The sequence below is a fragment of the Haliotis asinina genome, chromosome 8, assembly GCF_037392515.1.
Source record: "Haliotis asinina isolate JCU_RB_2024 chromosome 8, JCU_Hal_asi_v2, whole genome shotgun sequence".
In the NCBI taxonomy this organism is placed as follows: domain Eukaryota; kingdom Metazoa; phylum Mollusca; class Gastropoda; order Lepetellida; family Haliotidae; genus Haliotis; species Haliotis asinina.
The window spans coordinates 59,046,340-59,072,794 of NC_090287.1; the positions used below are offsets into that span (position 1 = coordinate 59,046,340).

Below are 26,455 nucleotides of genomic sequence, written 5' to 3' on the forward strand. Positions count from 1 at the left end.
GGGTCCGTCGTTCGAATCCCAGCGCGGGACTCTGAAATATATATATTAAAAAGATAGAAGAAAAAAACTGTGACGGTGATATATATTGTGAATAAAATAAAAGCATAATCTTTGATAGACTGATGCATCGTAAACATTTTAGGATATGGAGGCAAGCAAAATAATTTCATTTTGCGAATGCTCAGTGGGTAAGTAATATTTTGCCTTTTTCTGGCTACTGTTATACCTTTGGGCCTGCCATAAATACCCTATTGGGACGACTTGTTTTAAAACACGACACACATGGTCCATGGGCTCATGTACCCCGAGGGACCTGTGAACAATGTATTCATATACCGAGCACATGAATTTTAATTTTGAACTGTTTCAAGCATATCTGTTGAATACGAGCCGAATCGCCATTTTGCAGACGACACAAGGTAAACAGGTTTTAGAGTTATCTCCCTTCCATCGATTTTCAATCGCAAAACATCGGTAATTTCCGTGCTTCATGCGTGTACTACCATGAAGCACCAGAAGAGTTTGGAATTCCCAGCGGGGTACATTGAAAATAATAGAAAGAGGTAAGATAATGTTTCATGTAGCATATCTTTCGTGGTACAGAATCTGAACTGTCTTTTTTCAACTTATTGGGAAAAAACATCTTGCGATGATGTGAAAGCAAGTACAGAAAATTGTCTGATTTCCCTAGTGTAATCATGATTGAAATTCAATGTACCACGCACCGATAATGTTATTGTTTCAATACCCATTAAAGTATGTTTAAGTAAGAAACAATGTGTCATTTTCTAATGTTGTGGTTATGTATTCCTGTTGTGGATGACTGAATAAGCATTCGGTAAAGTTATTTTTTCATGAATTGCCCTGGATATTATTTTACACATTTTCACATAATTATCTCCATATATATATATGTATATGTATATATATATATATATATATATATATATATATATATATATATATATATATATATATATATATATATATATATATATATATATATATATATATATATATATATATATTGGGCAAATATACTCGGGGATATATGTAAATTTTGAATTTATTTATGAATAATAATCTATTTATTCATCGACAATCTGATGAAAAATAAATCATAAAAATACCAACATCGCTAAATTATTTTGTCCTGTATATAAAACATTGAAGTCAGCTGTTGATGTTAGCATTAGCCTCCATTGATGGAAACATTTGACATGACCGTGAAAACAGTGTAAGTGAAGGACTTTGCACATTTGCTTTCAGACAATTTGAAAATATGCTTTGAGACCATATCATACAGTCTCAGATTTCATAGCATTGGTAATTTATGTGTGGTAATACAGTGACAAGAAGGGACTATAACATAATGCAAGCTACATTTAACACTGTGGCATTTAGTCAGTTTGAGAAGTCTGATCAAGTTATATATTTTAGCTGCTTCATATATCGTATAATAGAAACTGTGAACATAATCCGTTTCTTTATTGAAAACATTGTTAGCAAAGTAAACTGATGTGCAAAAGAAAGTACACACCTTCTTTGATTTGGCTAGCGATTGTTTCTCAACAGTCCGAAGCATAATTAATTCATTCGATGAATCAAGACGTCGATGGAGGACAGTCTCGTTTACACGATACCCTTGGGAGGAACCGGTAGATTGCAGCCCCTTACAAATAGTTGTCAGCTTCATAGTCCCTCTGTCCGTAATTCAGTTCAGCTGAAGTGAGTTGAACGTGATCAAAATTGTGCAAAGCGTTGCAACTGTTGAAAACCAATCCTTCCCCCAATACCACTACAGTTGTGTGCGAATAGTTTCCACATTTTACAAACCAGTCGGACTAACTGTTCCTGGAAGACTCTAGCCCACAAATGTATTCACTAACCTGAAATGTGAACGTAGAAACTAAGGAAATGGTTGCAAAAAGAGATGACAATAAGATATTATTGGCATGACACGGTTTTCGTCATTAAGCTGCTAACATGATGGACATTTTTATCAGGCAACAAACTTGCATGATTTAAAAGTGTATTGGAAGTTAACAACTCGGAGAGAGTGACGTATGATAACCTATGAATATTCACTAGCCACACTGAATTTTTACTAGCCATGGGCTAGTGGGCCATTGGTTATTTCGCACACTGCACACGCACGTATACTTATAATCATACACACATACAGAGGTGTGCATTCTTTCATTTGTGAGTATCAACAATCCTAATGACTGCAAAACTGTTATTATTAAAAGAGACAATCTTACAATTTTACGAGAAAGAAATACTATGAAAAAATGGACATGCACACGAGTAAACTGATAGGAAGCAGGAAGCCTAAAAATCTCTTACAGATTCTTTCAATGTCACAAAATCTCACCCACGTCGCTGTATGGACGTGGAACATGTTCATTTATAACTGAAAACTGCAAATGTACTTATTACGAATACAAACTATAAAATGTCAAAAGCAGCGTGAACTTTCGTAGTATGATGTTATGTATGGGGGAAACTGGCGTGCAATACAAAGCATAACACACGACCTGCAAAGCTGCAATTCAAATAAATGTTAAGAAAGGTTCCGGTAAGATAGTATTGTTTGATAACGGTGTAAGAACGTGGCATCAAGCAAAGAAGTTCATCCATTTAGTGGCTTGCTTTGTTTATTATTCATCAACTTCTAAAATGCCGTTCATACAAAGAACGCTGTATACATATATGCAACCATACAAACTGATGAATGCGGTAGTGATGCTATATTCTGTTCTTCGATTTAATAACTGTCCAAGATGATTTAATAACTGTCCAAGAAGGTTAAACAGTTACGGACTGAAAAGGAACCGTTGATTTTCAGGCTTTGAAGCCTAAACGTTTTTCATTAGTGTATTTTTTTTCAATCGTAAACACGTATGGCAACGCATGTTTGTGATCTTGTACCACTGTGTATTTACGCCTACCGCCTTTGTCACTAACGATGACGTCAAACAATTTAAAACACCAAAACCACAATGTGTTCCGTCGGTTACGACGACGTTTGACGCCTACGTCTCGACGTTTGACGCCTACGTCTATTGTTACTGTTACGTTTACGTCTTCTACACCGTTACCGCCGCGACGCGTCGCTCTGACTACGCTAATGTCTCCATTAAATCTGAAGAGCCGCCGAGTTTTGAAAGATCGTATATGTATGAAGGACTAACATACATGCCTATGTATATAACGCAACTAAAGAAATTACCTATTTTACACTCTCACACACTCACGTATATTTTCACTTTGATGTTACCTGTGCATTGATTCTGCTGTTGTATAATGCGTTTTTCTGACTGGTTAAACGATCGTAGCCTTTCCTCGACCTAAACCTATTTTAAATTCAGCCTTTCCACATAATGAAAGAATACATTGATAGCCTATATGTCGATACACAAATAATGCATGCACCTAACCAAGCCGCAATGTATACCGTATTTAGATCTTACGAAGTATGCTCTCCAATAAATGCTGAGTCATCAAGACGGCCCACAGACGATATGAAGAAAATACCAGATAATTTACTAAGTTTCATGGTGAAGTGACAACACTGGACGAAGGCATATATTTAGTTACAACATCTTTGTATAGAACACTGTTTGGGGTTTCTTAGTTTTTTTCCATTGACACAAACAAATGTATAATTAATTAAAACATTGCAAGTGTATTGTTAGCTAAAATCTTCAAAGGGCGACATACGTATTTAGTTGTTCGATCGAATTTATAGCATTCGAAGTTCCGGTAAATATTTACAAGTGTAAACGTTATATTTCACATGCAGAGGACATTTGAGGCATCAGTGACAATAATCAGTGACTGTGACAGCACTTGCATGAAAATTGTGTTTATAATGGGTGCCACCGGTAGGACAGTATATGGTCACTTTTTCGCGAACACCTGGTGCCATCACTTGACTTGATAGAGATTCATAAGATCAAGCTCAGTCATCATATCTCATAGTGTTGAACACTGGATTGACTGGTCCAGGCTGGATTGTATACAGACCTCGTCGTTCAGCAGTAGATCTTGCTCAGCTTGATCAAGTGAAAACTATTGCATTGCGTGACCGTGTCACAAGTGGTTAGGTATATTACTTTTAAGGGGTGCACCTTTGTCAGTGGACTGTTGACATGTCCGAACAGACGAGACAATGCTGCCGTTTGACATCTCAGTGTCGAGAAATTGTCAGCAATGTCCTAACTTTCTTTGAAAAATAAGCTAGTTTAATTCTGGTGTATACATGTTTCGCACGAAAGCAACATTTACAACATTCTGTGCTCCCTTATTCAACGAAGTTAACTCGACCTGCCGTTTGTGCCATTTGACCTCCCAGGTTATGCATATGTAGAATAGCTCAGGTCAAACTGAACACGCTCTAATACGTCTGAATGAACAAGCAAACACGCATGATATAAGAACAGCAGGGTTCATGGATGTCAGTTTCTTTGTTATGTTATTCACAATTAATCTTGCTTTTCTTATGGATTCCGCATATAAATACCCTTCAAAGATTTGACGCATGATATAGTGTGAATTGTGCAATCTTATGAACATGGGTATCGGTTTCTCGCGTCTATCTCCTGAAGATTCCAACCCCCCAATTTATTGCAATTAGTCAACTTTTGGTAAAGAAAGTGAATTTTAAACGCTCTTTTGGAACATGTCATTTATTAACCTTGAACATCTTGCAGTTTGTTACATTTTAAAAGAACCAGCTTTTCTAAGAATCAATGCACCAATAAATGTTCACGTATTTTCTTCACTCAGCATAACTTAACATGTATTCACAGTGATTTAAGACCTGAAAACGAACACGCTATGACCTGACGTTTAGTAGTTAGACAGACGGCAACAACTGTTCGACTTAAAACCCCGTGCGCTGTTCATGCGTTAAAACATCTCTCTCCACCCGCCGCCATTGATGTCGAAGTAATGATTGTATATATTATGTATGATAGTATTGTGGCATCGTGTTTACTGGAGCATCGGTGATGCAGGACGTGTCTGCTCGATTGGCGAAACAATGCTAGTGATCGAACAGCTGTCCTTATAAATTTGATCAAAATGTCAGGCAAGCATTGGCAAAAGCATTGTCATCAGAAACAGTGTCAACTGCTATTAAAAGGGTAAGTCACTCGTATCATCTGACTGTGTGTTAATTAAGAGTACTTGATGTATGTGTATAATTCAGTTCAGAATAAAAGAGTATAAGAATAGATATAGCTTCACCCTTTACTGATACTGAAAGGGTTTCGTTGGTAAACACAGCGACAAAACCATTTCGATTGTCAAGAGTGTCCCGTTCCGTCTGTCTGTCATAAACAGAACCATCACTGAAGAAAGGGGAGAATTCATGGTGTTCTCAAAAATGGGAGCCTCGAGTGCCACTGTTTCATCGGTGGCAGCTTCATACAGAGTAATTTTTTCACCTGGCCAAAGAGGGGAATGTGGGACACATGACCTAATCAAGTAGGAAGGTGTTCGCGAAGAGAACGTTTCCATTCTCATCGCTCCTACTTAGCTGAATCTTTTTGCTCAAATACCTGCGAAGGTTCGGATTAGAAGCGATCTCCAGTAACCCATGGTTGTCGTAAGAGGCGACTAACGGGTTCTGGCGGTCAGACTCGCAGACTTGGCTTACACGTGTCATCGGTTCCCATTTGCGTAGATCAATGCTCATGTTGTTGATCACTGGATTGACTAGTCCAGACTCGAGTTTATTACATCCCGCCCTCATATACCCTGGATGTTGCTGCGTGCGGCGTAAAACTAACTCACACACTCCTATTTAAACTCTCTATTTGATCTTTGATATTTACGGAACACTGGCATGATTGGGAAAACTGACCTGGAGAGGAAAGATTTTTTAGTCAATGTCACTGTGTCACAGGAGCTGATGCACATACATGTATATATTGACGATCACGCAGAGGGCTGTGTTGTCGTTGCGCAGGGTGTCCGTAAATCAATGATCAGTATATGAGAAAATCTATGGATGCTTTTTTGGCCAGGTCAGCGTTATGTCGTATCGATTACCGTCAGTGCAACCGGAAGTTAACGATGGGGTGATCAGGCTTGCTGAAGCGGTTGACATATATCATCGGTTCCCAATTAGATCGATGCTCATGATGTTGATCACGGGATAGTCTGGTCCATACTCGAATATTTACAAACCGTCGCCATATCGCTGGAATTTTGCTGAGTGCGGCGTTAAAGAACAACCTGTCAACACAGCAGGAAACCGATAATTCTTCTGGTTAGGTGAAGTGAACTCCTACTTGGTTTCCATGACAACATGACAACATTAAGCTACAATACTCAATTACTTGTAATCATGTACCACAAACGCTTCTGTATCCGTTATTATGACAATGGCTATAGTTGAAGGTTGAATAATATGACATTCAGTTTAACCACGTACGCTCTCTATATACTGAGAACTCATTGTCCCGGTAAACGTTGGAATTGTACCGTTACAGCGCCTGTTCATTCTAAAGCTACCATCAATAATACAAATAACACACAAAAATGACAAATCGGGTTATTTTTTATGGAAGCAAATAATTTGTGGAAAAGACTTAACAATCGATTATTGCCTCCCAATTAGTGGAAATATGGATACGCCTATTTGTTTGTATTCCTTTCATCTTTTTGTGACTGTTTGTGTTAGTCTACAGAATGGACTGGTATGTCGCACAAACAGAACGTTGTCATGTTTAAGTGATTAGTAAAGTGCATTCTAATTTGTATCCTGATCTCCGCAAATCTCAAGGACATTAGACCCATATGAGGGCACAACATCCGAATACCTCATCGAAGAGGTGTCTCTAAATTATGCCCGCGAATGAATATATTGGATATGATAATATATTTTAAACATTTGGAGACAAAAGTGGGATAATGCTGTTTCTGGGCAACTGTTTTCTCTGTTGTTTAACAGTGCACTCACCATCACCATCATCACCGTCATCATCATCGTCATCATCACCATCATCATCATCGTCGTCGTCGTCCAACTACACAGTTGGGATACGATAACCTGATTCATAACGTCAGCAAGGCTGACCACCAGATCCCTTTAGTCTTCTTTAACGAGAAATATTACATGCTGAAAGTCAGTTCTTGTCTGGATTTTCAAGGGTGTTGCGAAACGTATCTTCTATGATTCCACATGTAAACTGCCCTTGATCATTCGGTGTAGTGATATTGAAGAAGGTATGGCATAACTCTCACCATCTTGTTTTCGTCACGGGCTTAATGTTGACATTACACCTATTAATAAAGTACATGAATAATTAAACACATCAGAATTGGTAGGGAAAAGTCTGATACGCATATATAATTTAACAAAATTATAAGTGACTGTGCAATGTTAGAGACATCAAAACATTCCAACACCGGTTTGCTGCAAAACGAATTTCTGACACCATTTTTATTTGACGATGCAGCGATGCATGTGCGATGGAAGGCCATGCTTGTTAAGTGTGACTAAACATGCATGTTTCTTAAGGGTGTATTCTTTACTTTGTTTTAAACATATTTTATTTATTAAGAAAAGAGTTATCCAACTTATAAAAGCCCTCTCCCGATCATTACACATTTCATCTTACAATAACGTACAGAAGTGACCGACATTGGCTAGGATATATACAATACGTGGTAAGTGAGAAAGCGTTTTGTTTGAGAGATAAAGACATGAACACGTTTGAAAACATTCTGGTTTTCAATAACTGAATACGTGAGAGACCTACATTGCCATCTAAGATAAGATTAACACCAATCAGTGTTCTATTGTTAGCAATATTTAACTTTTTAGCAGACTATATCTTATATACAAAGGACACTCAAGGACGTAATGGCCATCTCATATCTGTGGTCACATGGACATCATTTCTTTTACATTTATTCTAAATAAATCATAATTAAGTGTACTCATCATATTATCTTTAAATTTTATTATTTACGGGCAAGCAACAGAATTTCAACGCATTAATACCACAATAATTCAAACTGAACAAACCACGTCCAGCTTCAGTAAAACTAGGAAGTGCGCTATCGTCATTGAATTTCGGAAGTATCACTTGATTTTGTTTGGTCATTTTTTAACACATTCCGTTGTCGCAGGTGCACTATCGTGCAATTAAAAGTGTAATTAAATGGTGGTTGTTAGCAATACGAGTGGGCCTGTTTGACGTTGTTCAGAAAAAATAACTGACGTCAAGACTAACTTTCACTAATTCGTTCCTAACATTTTATATTTTGCACTGGAATTAAACTAACCAATTTCTGGCGTTAAGGTGTTATAGTTAGATAAAGGAGAACCATTTCGTTTTCAATCAATACTGGGTCAAAATCCAATGTATGGGTGGAACTAAAGAGACTTCTGTTTTGTTTACAAATAGGGAAAACAACCCTTTTGTAAGCCTCTATCTGCTTTAACGGTTTTTGATCCGTATGAGGATTATATCAAAAATGGTTAATTCTACTTCATCCGCTCCTAACCAAATCAAGACTGAATATGTATGTATGTAGAAAGATGTACTGTGAGAATAAACTTGCTTTTTCAGGTGCTATAGATGCTCAAAATGAATCGCAACCAATGAGTTACCGTGGTATTCAAACCATCGGTTATAACGCTACGTGGGGAGGCGAGCTGACGGTCAAGGTCATGTGGTCGATCGCAAGGCTGAGCGAAAGGTTTTCATTATTCAAACAAGGTCAGTATATATGATTTGTTGATTATCTCCTGCAACACGATTTGCGTGGGGTATTATTTGGACTCCGTCCGTCCATGCAAATTTGTCCTTTCCGGAGCAGAACAGAAAAAAACATTTAATATTTCCTTACTAAACTTGACACAAAGATAGCTTTGGTGATAAACTGGTTGCTTTTGAAAAGGTTTTGGTTTTTGGATTGCTAAATAAACTTTCGTTTGCGTTTCCATGGCAAGTATTTAAACTTCGGCCCAAAGCCTAGCAATCAACCTCAAAGACGTTAAGCTCAGGAAACTCAAAGAAGCCATCCACATCAAAAGACTTCAGCCATCAATGAACCGTGACCATTGTTATTACATACGTCATGCACACTACCAGCTCATTAAAGATCCTTATTACTAACAATCCCCCGCTTATGTATTCCACAGGCTTCACGACCCCGTTGTGTATTTTGGAGGCTTCGTTTCTTGCGCTCTTCTCAAAGCCCATGTATTGTATTTGTGTCTGGCTTCCTATCCCAGTCAAACTGTACAAACGTATCATCTAACTTGTATACATGTTCCCCTTCCTCATACTGTTCATCACTTGCTTGGCAACGGTGTTTGACCATACGCCGAAACGTCGCTCTTTAAAGAAGTTGTTCATCCACATATTGTCCTCACTGCAGTAAGTATTGACATCAAGGGAAGCAGATGACGACAAGTGAGAAGCTAACGGTATCTTATTGACATTTTGTAAAAATAAAATTATCAATGCTGGCATTAGTGATCCGGAGCTGTTTAACTCAATGCTGGAAAATTATTCAGCGAGTTGTGACATTGTAATATACATCAATAGCTTCGTGATGTCAGTCGAGACGTCATGTTACGAGCTGGCATAATAATTACCACAAAGATCTGCATAGTCACAGACATCCCATTTCTAATTTTCTGTTTCTAATTCTGTTCCGGTCGCCTGGTGTTATTTTCTAATATCGCGGGATAATAGCTACAAAGAACCACTTTCACACCATTTTTCATTACAGTCCACGGCTTCATTAACACCTCCGTAGACTTCCTGGTGCTCAACGACGTATTCTACGGCAGACTGGAGGAGAAGCACCACTTCATGCTTGAAGACACTCAGGTCGTTCACTACCAAGGTCAGCTAAGTCCTTTCGTCTCCCCCCAATCTACCAGTGTGAATTTTGAACCAGATCCATGGCGCATATGTGGTGCCTACTCGTTTCTCAAAGACGGTTTATCACCAGAGAGCAGTCATTGCAATGAGAACAACGATGTCCCTCACGATGACCAACCCATAGTGCCGGACAAGGTAGACGTAGTGTTCGCAGTACTGGACTACCTTCACTGGAAATCTCTGGTGATATTGTACGAAGATGAAACGGGTGAGTGAGCTGTTGGGGATATCGCTTCTCTGAACAATATCTAAGGTATGTCACGACGGGTCTGTTTAATGTGGGAAGAAGATCCGAAGCCACTTCTTTGATGGAGCCAGAATTTGAATAGGTTTTGCATTAGCGAAAATACGATGACTGAAGCAACCACACTCAGTTATTTTTACTATTATGCGTTCTAGTTATACACATAAAACGTAAATTTGACAATGTATCCACTTTAACTCTACGATCGTTTTGTTAAACTACACCCATTCTCATATCATTCAAGACCTTAGGAAAGCTTTCAAAGTGTTTTATAGTAGACATACCAACATTTCAAATATGACATCAGCAACGAACAATGGTGTCCGATGCAGTATCCTATCTAGACATATATTATGTGTAACCGTGTTTTTAATGAAGACTTGACGTCAGTGTGCTTGTGTTTGTGGACTGTGCAATCGATGGAACATGACACTCTAACCTCTTCACGAACACCTGGTGCACTGTATGCTACTGGTTCATAAATATATGTAGATGCAGTCGGGCGATGAGAGGGATGTTTTGATCAGAAAGTTCAGGAACATGGAAATGTGTATGATCCTAGCCTGGATCCTATAAGACTAATCCGATGGATAACAACTCCTTGATGTTTTTTTTTCATTAATACAAGACGAATGTTATGGATAACAACTTCCTGATTTCTTTGTCACAGCGTTCCTGTGATAGTTCTTGTCATTTCTGTGGGTGGATGAAAACTGCACCAAGAAGTTATTATTCATAACAACTGTCTTGTATTGTGAAGCATAAATCAAGAAGTTGGTATCCATAAGATTTGTATTCTACTGTGAGAAATAAGTCAAGAAGTTGTTATCCATAAGATTTCTCTAGCATTAGTGAAAATTAAATCAAGAAGTTATTATCCAAAATACGTCAAGAAGTTGTTATCCATAAGATTTGTCTTGCATTACTACACCAACTTGTAAATGACTTTGAAGAATTTCAACCTGGATTCTATTTTTACAAAACCTAATAACACGAAACGAGTAGTGTAGAATACTGTCTAGAATGGGTATTTATCTCAAAACTGGAACATGCTTGCTGACAAAAGTCTGTGACGTTGTAGCCAATGAAGCGATGGAGGTGTCAGAGATGCTGTCATCGGACAACGTCACATACCAGGAATACAGCGTCCAGCATTATGAGTCGACAGTGGGCCTGCATGAAATGCTCAACGTCATCTACAACAAAACAATGACTAGCAGCAACAACGTCATCAACATCGTACTGTTGTGTTCCGAAGTCTGCGTCAATAAAGTCATCAATAAGGTAGGTGGACTGTTGTGAACAGCTGACTCGGTATTTAGATTGGTATCACTGCGCAGGTGCTGATCGGACGGTGCTCGCTCTACTGATTCTTCAGCTACTTCTAGGTTAGAGACAGTATGCAGATTCACTGACAGAAAGCTTTAGTATAACAGATTCACTAAAAGGAAGCTTTAGTATAGCAAATTCACTAAGAGAAAGGTTTAGTATAGCAAATTCGCTGAGAGAAAGGTTTAATATAGCAAATTCACTAAGAGAAAGCTTTGATATAGCAGATTCACCGAGAGAAAGCTTTGGTATAGAAAATTCACTAAGAGAAAGCTTTAGTATAACAGATTCACAAAGCGTAAGCTTTAGTGTAGCAAATTTACTGAGGTAAAGGTGTAATACTGAAAGTTTTCTGAGATGTAGGTGTAATATTGCAAAGTCACTAAGATAAAGCTTCAGTATTGCAAATTACGTGTGATAAAGCTGTGATGTTGGAAGAATCCCAGGAAATTGTAGTTCCATGAGATTTAGCCAACGCCGCGCTCCCAGAGGAGCTGAAACATCAGCAACACCAAACCGTTATGACTGGCACCTGTGAATAGAAAATTCAAAATTTATAGACTCAAAGATTGTTTTTAGGTTTACAGATAGGAAAAATAATCTAATTAATGTTTCATAGAATTCTGAACATACAGCATAATATCAAAGCTAATTGATTAAGGATTTCACTAATCAATTAATAATTGGACACTGTGGACAGGTCTACGAAATGAAAATACGAAAGTCGACATCGCTGATAGTAGCTTGTCTAACCCGCAGAAAGCTGATCTAAACACACAGAGAGTATCACATTTCTTCCGAGGTCAATATCTCCAGGAGATATTGGATCTCTGTACATGTACAGCTAGACAACAGTTCCGGCCTTTGACCTCCCGCCAGAACACAGGCACTGACGGAAACTAGTGCACTTTTGTATGGAAGGTTCCGTACAGAATGGGTTCATGAACTTGACTGGTGAATAGTGCGAACGTCGGAGAAGACAGTCTCCGCTTGGATAGATAATGCGCGGACGTCAGAGAAGGCAACCTTTGTTGGGCTAGTCGTGGTATAATTGGATATATGATTAATTATGGTAGTAGGCCGCTATAATGACGTTTTATCGTGTTATGAATGCTTATATGACTATTTATCGAAACAGACTGCTCTAGTGACGTTTTATCGCTGTATAACTGCTCTACTGTTGAAGTATTGTAATAGACTGCTCCAGTGAAGGTTTATCGCTGTATAACTGCTCTATTAATGAATTATTGTAACAGACTGCCATATTAAAGATTCATCGTGGTATAACTAATTTGTATGATAAATGGTTATAATAGACTTCTATATTGAAGTCTTATCGTTGTATAAATGCTTTTATGATGAATCATATCATCGTACTAGACTACTATATTAGAGTTTTATCGTGGTATATGTTTATATGATGAATTATCGTAACAGACTGCTGTATTGAAGATTTATCGTATTGTACCTGTAATTATGATAAATTGTCGTAACGGGCCGCTATATTGATGATGCTGATGTATTGATGGTTTACCGTTATTCATCTTATATTTTGAAAGCTTACCGTGACGTATCTGATACTGTGGTGTGTCTACTGTATTGATGTTGGTATCCGTTACGTTACGACTAGAATTGTGTTTAGGCGAACGCCTTTGACGAGGTGAACGGAAAGAAGACTGCCATTAAGCTAGTGTCCAAGTGGCTAGTGGTCCTCCCCAGTCCCAACAACGCCTACGTCGACAAGTGCGGCATAGACATGGACAACATCGCCGTCATCACATACCCGCCCAGCACCACCGTCGCAACCATGAAAGATGTAAGACAATGTGTTACAATGTGATGTCACAGTGTGATGTGACACGTTCCAGTAGTTCACAGCCTGCAAGACTGACTCGACACAATGCATATGTCATGGGGCCCGTCCCAGTAAATCACAAGCTGCACGTCTGACTCGACACAGTGTCATGTGGCACGTCCTAGTTGTTCACATCCTGCAAGACTGACTCGACACAATGCGTATGTCATGGGGCCCGTCCCAGTAAATCACAAGCTGCACGTCAGACTCGACACAGTGTCATGTGACACGTCCTAGTTGTTCACAACCTGCAAGACTGACTCGACACAATGCGTATGTCATGGGGCCCGTCCCAGTAAATCACAAGCTGCACGTCTGACTCGACACAGTGTCATGTGACACGTCCTAGTTGTTCACAACCTGCAAGACTGACTCGACACAATGCGTATGTCATGGGGCCCGTCCCAGTAAATCACAAGCTGCACGTCTGACTCGACACAGTGTCATGTGGCACGTCCTAGTTGTTCACAACCTGCAAGACTGACTCGACACAATGCGTATGTCATGGGGCCCGTCCCAGTAAATCACAAACTGCACGTCTGACTCGACACAGTGTCATGTGGCACATCCTAGTAGTTCACAACCTGCACGTCAGACTCGACACAATTTCATGTGGCACGTCCTAGTAGGGCATCAGTAAAGTGAAAAGTGTGTTCATTAAACCCTCAACCTAAGCTCATATTTGTGTTACGACCGGCCCCTTGTTTACGATGGTGCTGACAGTTCGACTTTTGTCCCTGAAGAAAAGGTTTAAATGACAAAGAAAAAATGTAACAAAACCTGTGTACGTAGGTAAAAGCTAGGCTGCAATGCTGTGCCCAACAAGCTGAAAAAAATTGAATGTTTCTCGAGCGCATTTGTTCTAAAAGTGATGAGGGCAGTGGGATTTTTTTAAATTTTTTGATAGAGGGAGGAACACATTTTTATTTTGTTCTGTTAATGAGTTGTAGATTCAGTCACACTCGTTCTTACAACGATTTGCTGTAAATGGTAATAAGCAACAATTTTTCTTATTAAGCCTAACCCTTCCCACTATATATACAGGGTCTGCCCCAGACACTGGAGAAGGTTCTCCGTTCTGTCGGCTCCAACAACGACACCAACAACATCACGGTGTTCGACATCAGACAGAATGCAAGCGCCAAACTGATGGAGGTATGCGCCTTATTCCCCTTATATATATTCATAGAGTCTTACAGATCTATATACAGACGTACATACTCGCATATTCATGAGAAAACATACGAATGACTACCAGCTGTCCAACGTCCATTTTGTGAAAGCCGTGGTGGCTGGGTAGGTTAGATGGCTGATTTTGTGTGCTGACTATGAGTGACCCTGAGAGTGTGGGTCCGAATTTCAGATGATTCTTAACCACAAAGTACGGGAAACTGAAAAAGTGTAATCCCAAATATAACATATATTTAATTACATTCATGAGCTGACAATCATTAACGGTTATTATACGCTAACCGTTCTAGTCCATAAGCCAGATCCCAAATTTTGATGTTTGACTGTCAAATTGAGGGGAACATTTATAAATGAGTTTCAAATAGTCTGATGTCTATTCTAGATGATATCCCACGTGTCAATATAAAACAGGTATAAAAACATATAAAATATCTATAAAACTAGTTACAAGTGAAGAGTGACATCGATTCCATGGTGTTTGACAAGGCCAGAGACCATCTTGATCACGGCATCTCCTGTTGTGTGTCGTCTATACAGACAATTGATTGTCATGTTCAGGTCATAGTGAATGTCAAACAACGTGCCCTATCTGTTTGTCATGGTTGGGTCTCTCCTATCTCAGTGTGGCTAACACCAGTAGGTATTGCATCCAGCGGACATTTTATTGATTATCCCTCGCTGTGCAAATACTGGATGTTTTGTGAGATGCGAGTATGTGATACAAAATGTCAGCCAAGCTTACAGCCGAACGTTTCATTACAACGATGGTATATATTAATAACACAAATTATTCTGCTTAGTCAGCGAAATGTATGACTATAAATATAAGGGATCACATATATTTTGATTGATAATTAATATAATTTTGGACTGAGACTATATATAACTAAAGTACATCACTGCGTGTGCCTATTTCTCATTCGAAACATGGTGCATGGGTGTCTCACATCTAGGTCGCCGAAATTAACTGTGTAGAGTGGTTTCTCTTGGGTGTTCTTGTTCGAATCCTGATTCTGTTTCTAGGTTTGTCAGCACCATTATAGTGTGTGAAAATGTATGGGGAATTCATTGGTTATGGCTTTCTTCCACAAACAGCTAAAACCCAATGGTTTAACTGGACATTTGTTAAACGGCTTGAAACCCACCTCACCCGCTCACTCACTCACTCACTCACTCACTCTTGGTCAGTGGTTGAGTTACGTCACAATATTCCAGCTACATAGCGGCTGTCATGGAATTAATCGAGTGTTGACCACGAGTCATCGTGTCAAGCAAGTCATCGAGGCTGATCACTAGTTCTCGTTAGTCACGTCTTACGACAAGCACAGGTTCCTGAAGACCAATTATAACCCGGATCTTGCATAAGTATTTACATGGGTGGTGTTAAAAAGGCGAAAGAACGCATACATATGAAATACAGACATAACGTAAATATTGCGAACGTTATTAAAATATTACAGCTGAAAATATCCTCCGAACACCGCAATCTTAAGACCCTAAACAAAATCTCCTGACATACATTATCATAGAATAATCCGTCCTTGTTTGTCTCATTTCAGTAAACATCAAATGTATACTGCATAATTCCCTTAGCCCGGTCGTTTATAATCATAGATGCAAAATGCGTAAAAAGATATCTTAAAATACAAACTGCATCTGTATTCCGTTTTGTTTGTTAGTGCCATTAAGTCCTGGATGTGTACATCCTAGGGGAAGATAGTTTGCAAATAGTGCAAAAAAGCATGGGTAAAGAGCTGTACGATCAGCTCCGTTGTTAATCAATAAAAGTTGATTTCGTAAACACGGTACATATTTATCTGCATGAGCCTCGGAGATGAAGGTAAATATGTGATAAAGGTTTCTCATAAGGCGACGTGCTTTAAAGGTAAGTAATTAGCGGAAACTATAGATGTAACGGCGCCTTAAGAGGGAGACTAACACAGTGTGTTGACCCACTCCACTATAGTACTGTCCCGTTACCATGAGGGAGACTGGATAACCAGGGATCTGGGTGGATATAGGACATGTATTGACAATAGGTTACCGTTACCTGTTTCTATTGACTCTCGTATTTCTATTGGTACAAGTCGATTGATGTACATAGACCGCGATATTGACATACTTTAGGAGAACAAAATGTACATTTTTGTACGTGGATATGGACGTTGTTCAATATGAGTTTAGGTTTAATCCGCACTCAGCAATATTCCAGCTATATGGCGGTTGTATGTCAATAATCGAGTCTGGAGCAGACTACTACTATTAGTGATCAACAGCATGAGCATGGATATGATGACATGTGTCAACCAAATAAGTGAGCCTCACTACCTGATCTTGTCAGTCGCCTCTTACGACAAACATGGATTACTAAAGATGAATGCTAACCCGGACCCTGGTTTAATGAGGTGGGTGAGTGAAGATGCTGGGTTTTACGGCACCCTTAGCAATATTCTAGCAATATCAGCAAACGTTCTTCACACACTGTACCAGTTTGGGGAATCGAACCCGGGAATTTCGCGTTTTCGCTCCAACCACAAGGCTACCCGACCACCATTGTAAGTGTAGTGTCTGAGTTCGAATCTCTGTTCTTTACGATCCGGTTTTGGGTTTGTCAGTACCATACCGTATCCGTGGGTTTATGCAACGTCAGCATTACAGAGGGTTTCCTCTCATCTTAAACAGACACAAAGTGATATAACATGAATGCTGCACAAAGCAGCTATAAACCGACTCATTCACTGATTACGCTAAGCATCCGGTCCACTGCAAAGCGTTAACGTTACAACCTTCTAATGACGGTGGCGTCAACGCAACCTTGAACGGTAGTTCAGTTCAGTGAGGGGCAGTTCATGGTAAATTTAACGTTTTCTTATTGAATACTGGTCGTAAATGTATGCTGCATTGTTATAAACCACGAATTGTGTCACCACACTGTAGGACACGATCGATGACCATATTCTAAATAACGCATACATGAGCGAGTTACGGCCCCTTATGACCATGACCGCTCATGCCCCTTACCGGAAATGTTTTTGCTGCTAAAAGTCATTGCTCCAAGCGACCTGTGATGTGGCTTCAGGAACAGTAACCTTGGCCATGAGGGGCCGTCACAAAACATTCAATACTCATTTTTGCTCATTTAACCCCTTGCAATAATTCCACTGAGCAAAACTATCAAACTATCAAAATTATATAACTAGTATATGTGGAGCTAAACGCTTGTTGAAACCATCAACTCTCGGCTAAACCTTCATGTAAAATAAGGGACATATTCATCACAATATTCCGCTGGCACTGACACGCTCTCTTGTAATACGACCTTCATCGAGAATATTTCCTGAGCGTCGCCATGGTATTAAATGAGTCTATATACGGCTGAGGCCTCATCTGTCGTATAGTACAACAGACGTCTGCTCTCGTCTGCACTCCCGGAGCATTTGTACGAGACAACAAGTTGTACAATCAACAATATGTCATGTGTGTCTTTCAACACGTGTTGTGAACGTTCATGAGCAGCATCTGTAGCACATGTCACAACGACACGTGCAACCTGTTTTCATTATGAATATCAAAGCTACGATTCGTGTTTGTAACCCGCGAGCGAGCAAGACCTCCGGTTTCAGGTGATCTGGATTGACAACATCATTAACCCTCACCTCAAAATACCATCTCGTACAGCGAACAAATAGCGCCACCGCGGCAGACATTATCCACTCTAAATGTGATCTTCAGTTCGGAATCTGATTGGAATAATAATATTTGAAACTTGTTTAAATGTATATGGTTTCATATATTTTACTATTGTACGATTTTATTTTTTTTACTTTATCATTTTTATTCATTACTTTTTTAGTTAGTTTTTATTTATTATTTTGTTTTATTTGTAATTCGCGTGATCAAGTGAAATATCATCGTAATTTATTACACACAATTACGATGGTACTATCCTGACGCTATTCGTACTTATTCACATTACATTTGAGGGGCGGTGGGGTAGTCTGGTGGCTAAAGCGTTCGCTCGTCACGCCGGAAAGCCGGGTTCGATTCCCCAAATGCTAACAATATGTGAAGCCCCTTTCTGGTGCACAGAGCAGATGCAAGGCTCCGATTGTTTTCTGTCAGCACGAAAAGTCGAAAAATGGTTTGTATTATCATTTAACAAAACACGCAAATATTGTATCTCGGTAAGTTGGGGTTTTTTTTAATATGGCGCCTACGTGTTGCGATAGAAATTAATAAATCATGCAAGAAAATTCAGAATATATGTAAGAAAATATTTCAACCATCAACGAATGAACATTGTTTTACGACGCATAGCGAATTTCAGACTATTGTAACCGGGAGTCCTTTAATTTCTTGTCACGTGTACTACACGCATGACCGCAAAGCATTGTACAAATGATTCTAAAGGGGAAAAACAAGTACATAAATATTCGGAATCCGTGAAAATGCAGAAATTGATCGAGTCACCTTCTTATGTATTTACTGTGCTCTTTGAAATATTATTACCTCGTAAGGCAGCCATTAATGGTTGACCTACTACAGTGGAAACCGCTCTCCTGAGGCAGTGACCGATCAGTTAACGGGTGTATTCTAACATCACAGTATATTCCATTTGTGTACATGTATTATCGATCGAATGCTGGACGCCTATCTTATCCATGCAGACTTTGAATTTCTATAAACAAAGATATTCCTGAGGCAGATGTTTATGAATCAATAAATTCTCTCTGTGTATTGTTAGAATGTATACAAACCTAACGTTTTGTATAATAAACGTAAACAGACCTTGTATTGTATTTTTCTGTGTAACCAAATTTTGTAATTTACTTTAAAAAAAACAAAATTCACGTTGAAAAATTACAATCGTTAAATTTCTTGTCTTAAACTTAAGATTATAAATTGTAAATGTTACACAAGCTGGATGCACGAGGCAGTTTATACCCACTTAGACATGTCCTATAGTTTTTCAGCCTAGTGTTATGAATCAATAATTTTTCGCTTTTGCATTGTTAGACTGCATACAAACTCGATATTTGTGTAATACACGTACATACACCTTGTGTTAATGTTTCCATGTAAACCATATTTTGTAATTTACATTTAAAAACATAATGTCCGTGGAAAAACACATTCGTGAAATTTCTTGGTCAGTAAATTATAAACCTGTCAAAAGCGGGATGCACGAGGCTGATTATACACATTTAGACATGTCTCCTATAGTTCTTCACCATAAACTGCTCAGAATCAAATCAGACGAATCATTTTCATACATGTCTTGCCACGTAAAACTGCATCCTTGAATCGAAGCCAGGCTTCATCCACGGAGGTTCGGTGTCGTGGTGAGTGAAACGATTGCATGATGTTCAGCGTCTCAGGAGACTGTCCCCAGTTCATCCATGAACTGGTATGAATTATTAAGAGGCACAAACCCCAGGTTTATTGAACCGTGACGTGTCTGAGATAAATTATTGATGAGGTCATGTGGCAATGACACAGGTGTGTTCAACAACGTCACGATTCAGAATGTAGTACGGCTGTCTGAATACACGTTACATGAATAGTACATGTAACATTACGACTGAATAGTACAAAGTCATTGCCTTGTGTCAATGACGCGAGGTTATGTAACATATCGACGTATTCATTATCACTTACAAAGCCAAGTTGTATTGAATAGAATGCTGAGGATGATTCTAAACTTGAAGTTGATATATGTCTTTAAGCATCAAATAATTTTTTTGTGTGTATTAGAAATGTAATCCGTTTGGTCACAAGCAGTTACTCACAAACAAGTTTGCTCTCAGATCATCCGTTATGAATAATTGTTTGTTCTGTTAATAGTTTTGTATGATATTGTGTAGTGTGTATTTCGTTATTTTTCCAGGTTATTTTACTGTTTCGGTAGCTATATAATTATATCGGGGCGTAAAAGAAAGTATACTCCATGTTGGTTATGACGAAACCCGAAATAAACAACGGGTATGTGGGTATCATTCTTATGTTTGGGACCCGAAGTCAACAGGTATTTGTAGGGCGTTTTGTAGCCGAGTAACATTTGATAAGGGTTGCAACAGTTTTGATCAAACTCAACTGTCAAGTGAATATTTTATGTACGGCATTTTACATTGCACGGCGGTTGATATAGATAAGTGTCGAAATATATGCAGGTACATGTATCATAGAACCCCTAAAGCTTCGCTTGTTACTAATGACGCTACCCGTAATGGTACTGGTTAGAACTGGTCTTCCAGTTAGGCGACTAACGGTACCGGGTGGTCAGGCTCTCTTTACACACCGTATCCCAATTGCGTAGATCGATGCTCATGGTTGACCACTGAATAGTGTGGTCCGGACTCGATATTTACAAACCACCGCCGTACAGTTACGATATTGCTGAGTGCGGTGTAAAACAGAACTCACTCACTGTAGGCTTTTCAACGTGCACACTATTACGGTGCAGACGAACCTAATTAGGATTCGAACAAGGCTGCCCAAGGAAAGACACTTTGCACAGCGAGTTTACAAACAGCCGCCATTTATACTCACACACAAAAATTAACGTGTCAAGTTTAAATAATATATGTAATTTTCAGTTTGAAGTGCAAGAAATACAAACAGGATCAGAAAGACGAAAAACGAGTGACTGCATTTCACTGGCTACCAAGACTGATGACATTGTTAAGTTTTCGAAAGGTAGAGGGGTTTACAAGAACGGGTCTCGCTGGTGTTGACCGAAAATGTGTCGAGCTTGTTGAGGGGTGGTGACCGTTTGACGACCGCTCAGAGGAAGGTCACCTATGGTTTGTGTAGCATTGTACTGATATGCTGGATACGGTAAATCGTGGTTATGTTTTTGCCGAAATGACGGGCAAGATTCTGGACAGACACCCCGACTTTCAAATGTGAGAAATGTGATGACATGTGAATGACGATGACTGTTGCAGTTGCTGGAATCCCAGGCGCAGTGCTGGCGAAGTGACATCTCCACTTTACTATGGAAATCTGGAGGGGTCAGACGTCTCAGTTCCGTAGGCTACGTCAACAGGACTGGGCACCTGAACATGTTCAATGACGTGGAGATCTTTCCCAACACCAACTTTGGCTTCAACAACAGGTTATTCAACGTTTCAACGAACGTGGTGAGTGCCCTTTGCTGCACGTATATTGAAAAGCAAAAGAAACGAAAGTTTCGAAAAACTGAAATTTCATAAAAGTACGTGTTTATGTTTATGTCTTATATTTAAACGCTTGACAAAAAGCCAGGGTTGCGTTTCTTCTGGTGTTCAGTATATGTGTACGTGTCCTCGGCACTGTGTTGATTGGTTTACAAGGTACTGTGCTAGGTGTCTTTGATCGTGGGTAGTTGTGGTAGGTGTCTAAGGTACATGGACAGTTGTCATCGATACTGTGATGGATGTCCTGGAAACAGGTTAGCTGTTCTAGATAGGTGTTCAAGATACTGGTGCAGGTATCCTCGATACTTTGGTAGGTGTGCAAATTACTGTATTAGATTTCGAGTACCTCATGATCAACACTGTGCCAGTTGTCAGTTCCCCTGGATACTGGTGTCGATGTCCAAGACACTGGGTTAGGTGTTCCAGACACGTGGACAGGTGTCTTCAGTACTCTGGTAGATGCTCTAGGTACAGAAACAGGTGTCCTCGATACTGTGGTAGGCGTCCCGAAGCTGGGTAGGTGTTCTACATACTGTGATAGGTATCCTCAGTACTACGGTAGGTGTTCAAAATACTGTACTAAATCTTAGGTAGCAACGACTCTGTGCCATTTGCCAGACTCTGCACACCGCTGTCGCTGTCCTAGACACAGGGTTAGGTGTCCCCGATACAGGGACAGGGGACAGGGGAATGTCCTCTATACTGGGGTAAATGGCTTTGATGTTGTGGCATGTGTCCCCGCTCTCATAGTATCTTACCTCGATGCTTACCGGTAGTCAAGTGCGAAGTACAGATATTGCTGTATAGGTCAGTCGTACACTTTCCAGTGTTTCCAGTGGCGTAATGGTAAACGGTATACCCTATACGGCGATGACTCTTATGATTTGTTAGTTGTAATTGGTGTCCGCTATAATTACCTTCATGTTTTTGGATTATGTTGGGGTTTTTTTTTGTTTTTTTGTTTTGTTTTGTTTTGGTTTTGTTTTTTGGGTTTTTTTGTTTTGTTTTGTTTTTTGTTGTTGTTTTTTTTTTTTGGGGGGGGGGGGGTTGGGGGGGGAGGGCGGGGGGGTTGTGTATGTGTCGCCTCGAACCTGAGGCAGATGGTGACTGATACTTTCGCCTCATATATATGTTTTGTAATACTAGCATTTGCAAACACTTTAGGCTAATTAAAAAATTAAATGCTTCTAGAGCATATTTGTTTACAAAAGTGACAAGGGCACATTGTTATTTGTTTTTTCTGTCATACATACAGCTTGGGAAGTTTAGCAGGTGTTAATGAGTTGTAAATTCAGTAACGCCCGTTCTTACCAACAGTTATTGTTACTAGTGGATAAATGGATGATCGGGACGCGGTCAAGTCAAAATCAATTTTTCAAATGGCAGTAAATTTGCTACGCGCAAAAATAAGAGTGACGCGCCGACGCCTGAGAAACAATTCACTTTTTATTTAGCCTGAAGTGTTTGCAAGTATTACAAGACATATCATAAGGCAGTTGCGGTCCCAAAATTAGTTTCGTTCCCGATGAAAGGTAGGGGCTGTCCACAGACCTATGAGCTCGTTCCCAGACATTATGTTGAAGGTGGTAATATAAAGTATACCTGGCAGAGCGCCATGTGTCCACAGTGATGAAATGACTGTATCTTGTCATGAGTTGGAACCTCTGGAAATATTCGCTGTATGTTCTAGTGGGAACCGTTTGTGATTGCAACCGTCAACAAATCGGAGCCGTTTGAGGGATTCTGCATGGACCTGTTGAAAGAGTTATCTTCGTCCCTCAACTTCAGGTAAGATGGTGTGGTGGGCAAGTGGTTACAGTGTCCGCTCGTAACGCCGTAACATCAGGCTGGACTCCCTCATTGTCGTAGGAGGTGACTAATGTGATCGGTGATCAGGCTTGCTGACATGGCTGACACACGCCATCGGTTCCCAATTGCGTAGATCGGTGTTCATGGTGCTGGTCATTAAGCCATTAGACTCTAGACCGCCGCCATATAGCTAGACTATTGCTGCATGTGTTGTTAAACTAAGCTCACTCGAATACCTTATGGATGCAATGCGTGAGACCCATTTCTAGTGTCCCAAACCGCTGAAATATTGCGGAAAGCGGCATAAATCAGAACTCACACAAGGAAGATGGAAATATGACGTGAGACCTTTCAAGCAGTTACTTCACTTCACTGGCATAGACGAACCAGTAGTTATCAATGGCTCCAAAAAGCTGATCAATACTGATCAATCCTTCGGTTTGCTAATGTATAATAATAAGTCCCACATGCACGTGAGCTGAAAATGTATGTTCTAGACAACAAAAGCTGAAACACTTGGTGTCTGCAATTTGTTGAAAGACTCATGGGATGATCCTACGTACTGTCACAGACGTGTGTTCATGGCCTCATTCAATTAAAAGAAAACATTTTTTGCAGCGCGTGTCTTGGTATTCAGACACGATGCTTATATACTCTTGGGACAGAAGAGCTTTTACTTCGTGTGTACACGTCAGTGATTTGGTTTTCCTCTATGATTGTATATGCCTGACTGTGTGTTGACAGTTACAATCTCACAACGCCAGAGGACAAGAGTTGGGGAGCCCTCGTGAATGGCAGCTTCAATGGGCTCATGGGACAACTTGAGCGAGAGGTAGGTGGAGGGATCTGAGACGTAAAATGTAGGGAGTCTTTGAGGGAATAACTTCTTTGAGTGGCATGTTAAGAAGTTAGTGAATCAGATAAGGACAAACTTTATGGATGAGCAACTTCTTTAATCAGGTGGAGCGATGTTTCGATACAGCCTCTTGTATCGTCGTCATGCAAGCATGAGAGAGATAAGACAGGATGGTGTGTATATAATACATAATTAACAAAAACAACAGGAACGTAACTGGGAAGCACAGTATTTACATGCAGATGACCAGAACAATAGACTGCATCCAGAAACCAATGGGATGTACGGGACAGGAGAGACAGGACGAACATGCTTATACAAGTACTTAGGGTTGATTCATAGGTAGTATGGAAGTACAGGAGCAATGTGATGGCAGGGGGGTACGTGTAGAGGCCAGTGGCAAAGTTTCTCCTTATCTATGAGGGAATAGTCGGAAGATATGGAAGTGGTAATTTGGTAGGGAACCTGGTAGAAGAGGAGGAACTGTTGAGGAGCTGTAGTAACATGGGTAGGAAGAGGGAGACTAGGGAATGTTGAAAGAGGTAGTTTGGAAGGAAAGTGGTAGGAAGATTGGGAAAAGGACAGAAAGAGAAAACAGGAGGACCAGAAAGGACCTGGGGTGGCAGAAAGACTTGGAGGGAAGAAATGCTTGGTAAGAACATCCTGGGATGGTGTGCAATTCTGGCAATTTTCTGAAGTAATTCCGAGCACTATTGGAACCAATTATTTTGCACAATGCTAAATTTTGGTTAGTATTGAATTGAGTTAAGTAGGTAGGTTCACCACAAGAACTGTGAAACATCTGACCAGTCTTAATCATTGTATTATTGCAGGAAGTAGACATGGTGGTGGCACCAATATCCATCGCACCAGACAGGGAACAAGTTGTGGATTTTATTTTCCCTTATTATTACGAGTACACCACTATCCTCATCAAGAAACCAGACCCCAACAGGACTAAATGGCGGACGTTAATCGACCCCTTTAAGTGGCAAGTCCTAATGTGCATCTTCATATCGTTGTTGGGCGTCACGACGTTCTATTTCTTAGTAGAACGCTGGAATCCGTACTATGAGGGCAAGAGAAAAAAGAAGTCAATGTTTGGGGATGCGTTCTGGTATATGTACGGGGCGCTGCTTACCCAGGGTAAGTCATTTGGAGTGTCTTCATCCTTTTGTCCTTCTATCTACCTGACTAGCCCGAGTTAGATTTGGTCTTCAGGAACCCATGCTTGTCGATGGAGGAGCGGAAGGTCGGGGTTCAGTCCCCGGTCGCGTCATACCAAAATACGTTAAAATATGATATTTGTTGGTCCCTTGGTAAATGACTGATCGGCTCTCAGTTTAATGTGTCTGAGTGAGGTATTCATGCTTACCTGCGACGTTGTATCTCAGTGATCTAGCACTAAAAACAGCTTTAGTCTGGGCTAGTACAAGCAGCTACACATACACACACACGCACGTCGTCATGGTAACGAAATATTCTTACGTACGACGTGAAACTAGATTTTACCTCTTCGTAAGATGCGACTAACGGGATCGGGTGGTCAGATTCGCTGACATGGTTGATGCATGTCATCGGTTCCCAATTGCATAGTTATTTGTTCATGATGTTGATCACTTGATTATTTACAAACCTTTGTATACCTGGGATGTTGCTGAGTCCGAATCCAGACAATAAATAAACAAACAAACAAACAAAACCTGTCAGCAGCTTTAGTTATTCCGTTATACGGGTTCACAGTTTTAGTTGTTTATCAAATAACCGATTCAGCTGATAGACTGCCACATAGTTTATCGTGCAAAAGAAATTAAACAACCGTGTCTAAGGCAGGTGAAAGGAAATAGAAATAGATAGTTATTCAGTGGCGATGCTCAAATTGATATCAAGGTTGCGTTTCGTCGACTGTTTTCAGGCTAAAATACTTTGGTTACGTTTGTAATTGTTTTGTCAAATTCAATTATCAGGCGGATACTTTGTTATATATGAGAGTATATATGCACCATTCCACATTTCATTAATGTATGGCGCATTTGTTCGCTATCCTGTAATGACCGGTTTGAAACGCTCCTG

The 26,455-nt window shown here is 39.9% G+C and overlaps 1 protein-coding gene across 3 annotated transcripts in view; it reads left to right on the forward strand.

The window, feature by feature from the left end:
- Positions 1-26,455, forward strand: part of LOC137294797 (glutamate receptor-like) — a 47,141-nt gene that overhangs the window by 8,660 nt on the left and 12,026 nt on the right. For 2 of the 3 annotated variants that reach the window (XM_067825910.1, XM_067825911.1), the window contains exons 2-10: positions 8,595-8,744; positions 9,766-10,128; positions 11,246-11,448; positions 13,136-13,309; positions 14,393-14,503; positions 21,487-21,681; positions 23,408-23,505; positions 24,271-24,358; positions 25,216-25,528. In XM_067825910.1, the coding sequence (XP_067682011.1) occupies positions 8,595-8,744; positions 9,766-10,128; positions 11,246-11,448; positions 13,136-13,309; positions 14,393-14,503; positions 21,487-21,681; positions 23,408-23,505; positions 24,271-24,358; positions 25,216-25,528 (1,695 nt within the window). The remainder of the gene's footprint in view (positions 1-8,594; positions 8,745-9,765; positions 10,129-11,245; positions 11,449-13,135; positions 13,310-14,392; positions 14,504-21,486; positions 21,682-23,407; positions 23,506-24,270; positions 24,359-25,215; positions 25,529-26,455) is intronic. The other variant, XM_067825912.1, reaches the window with a different exon arrangement.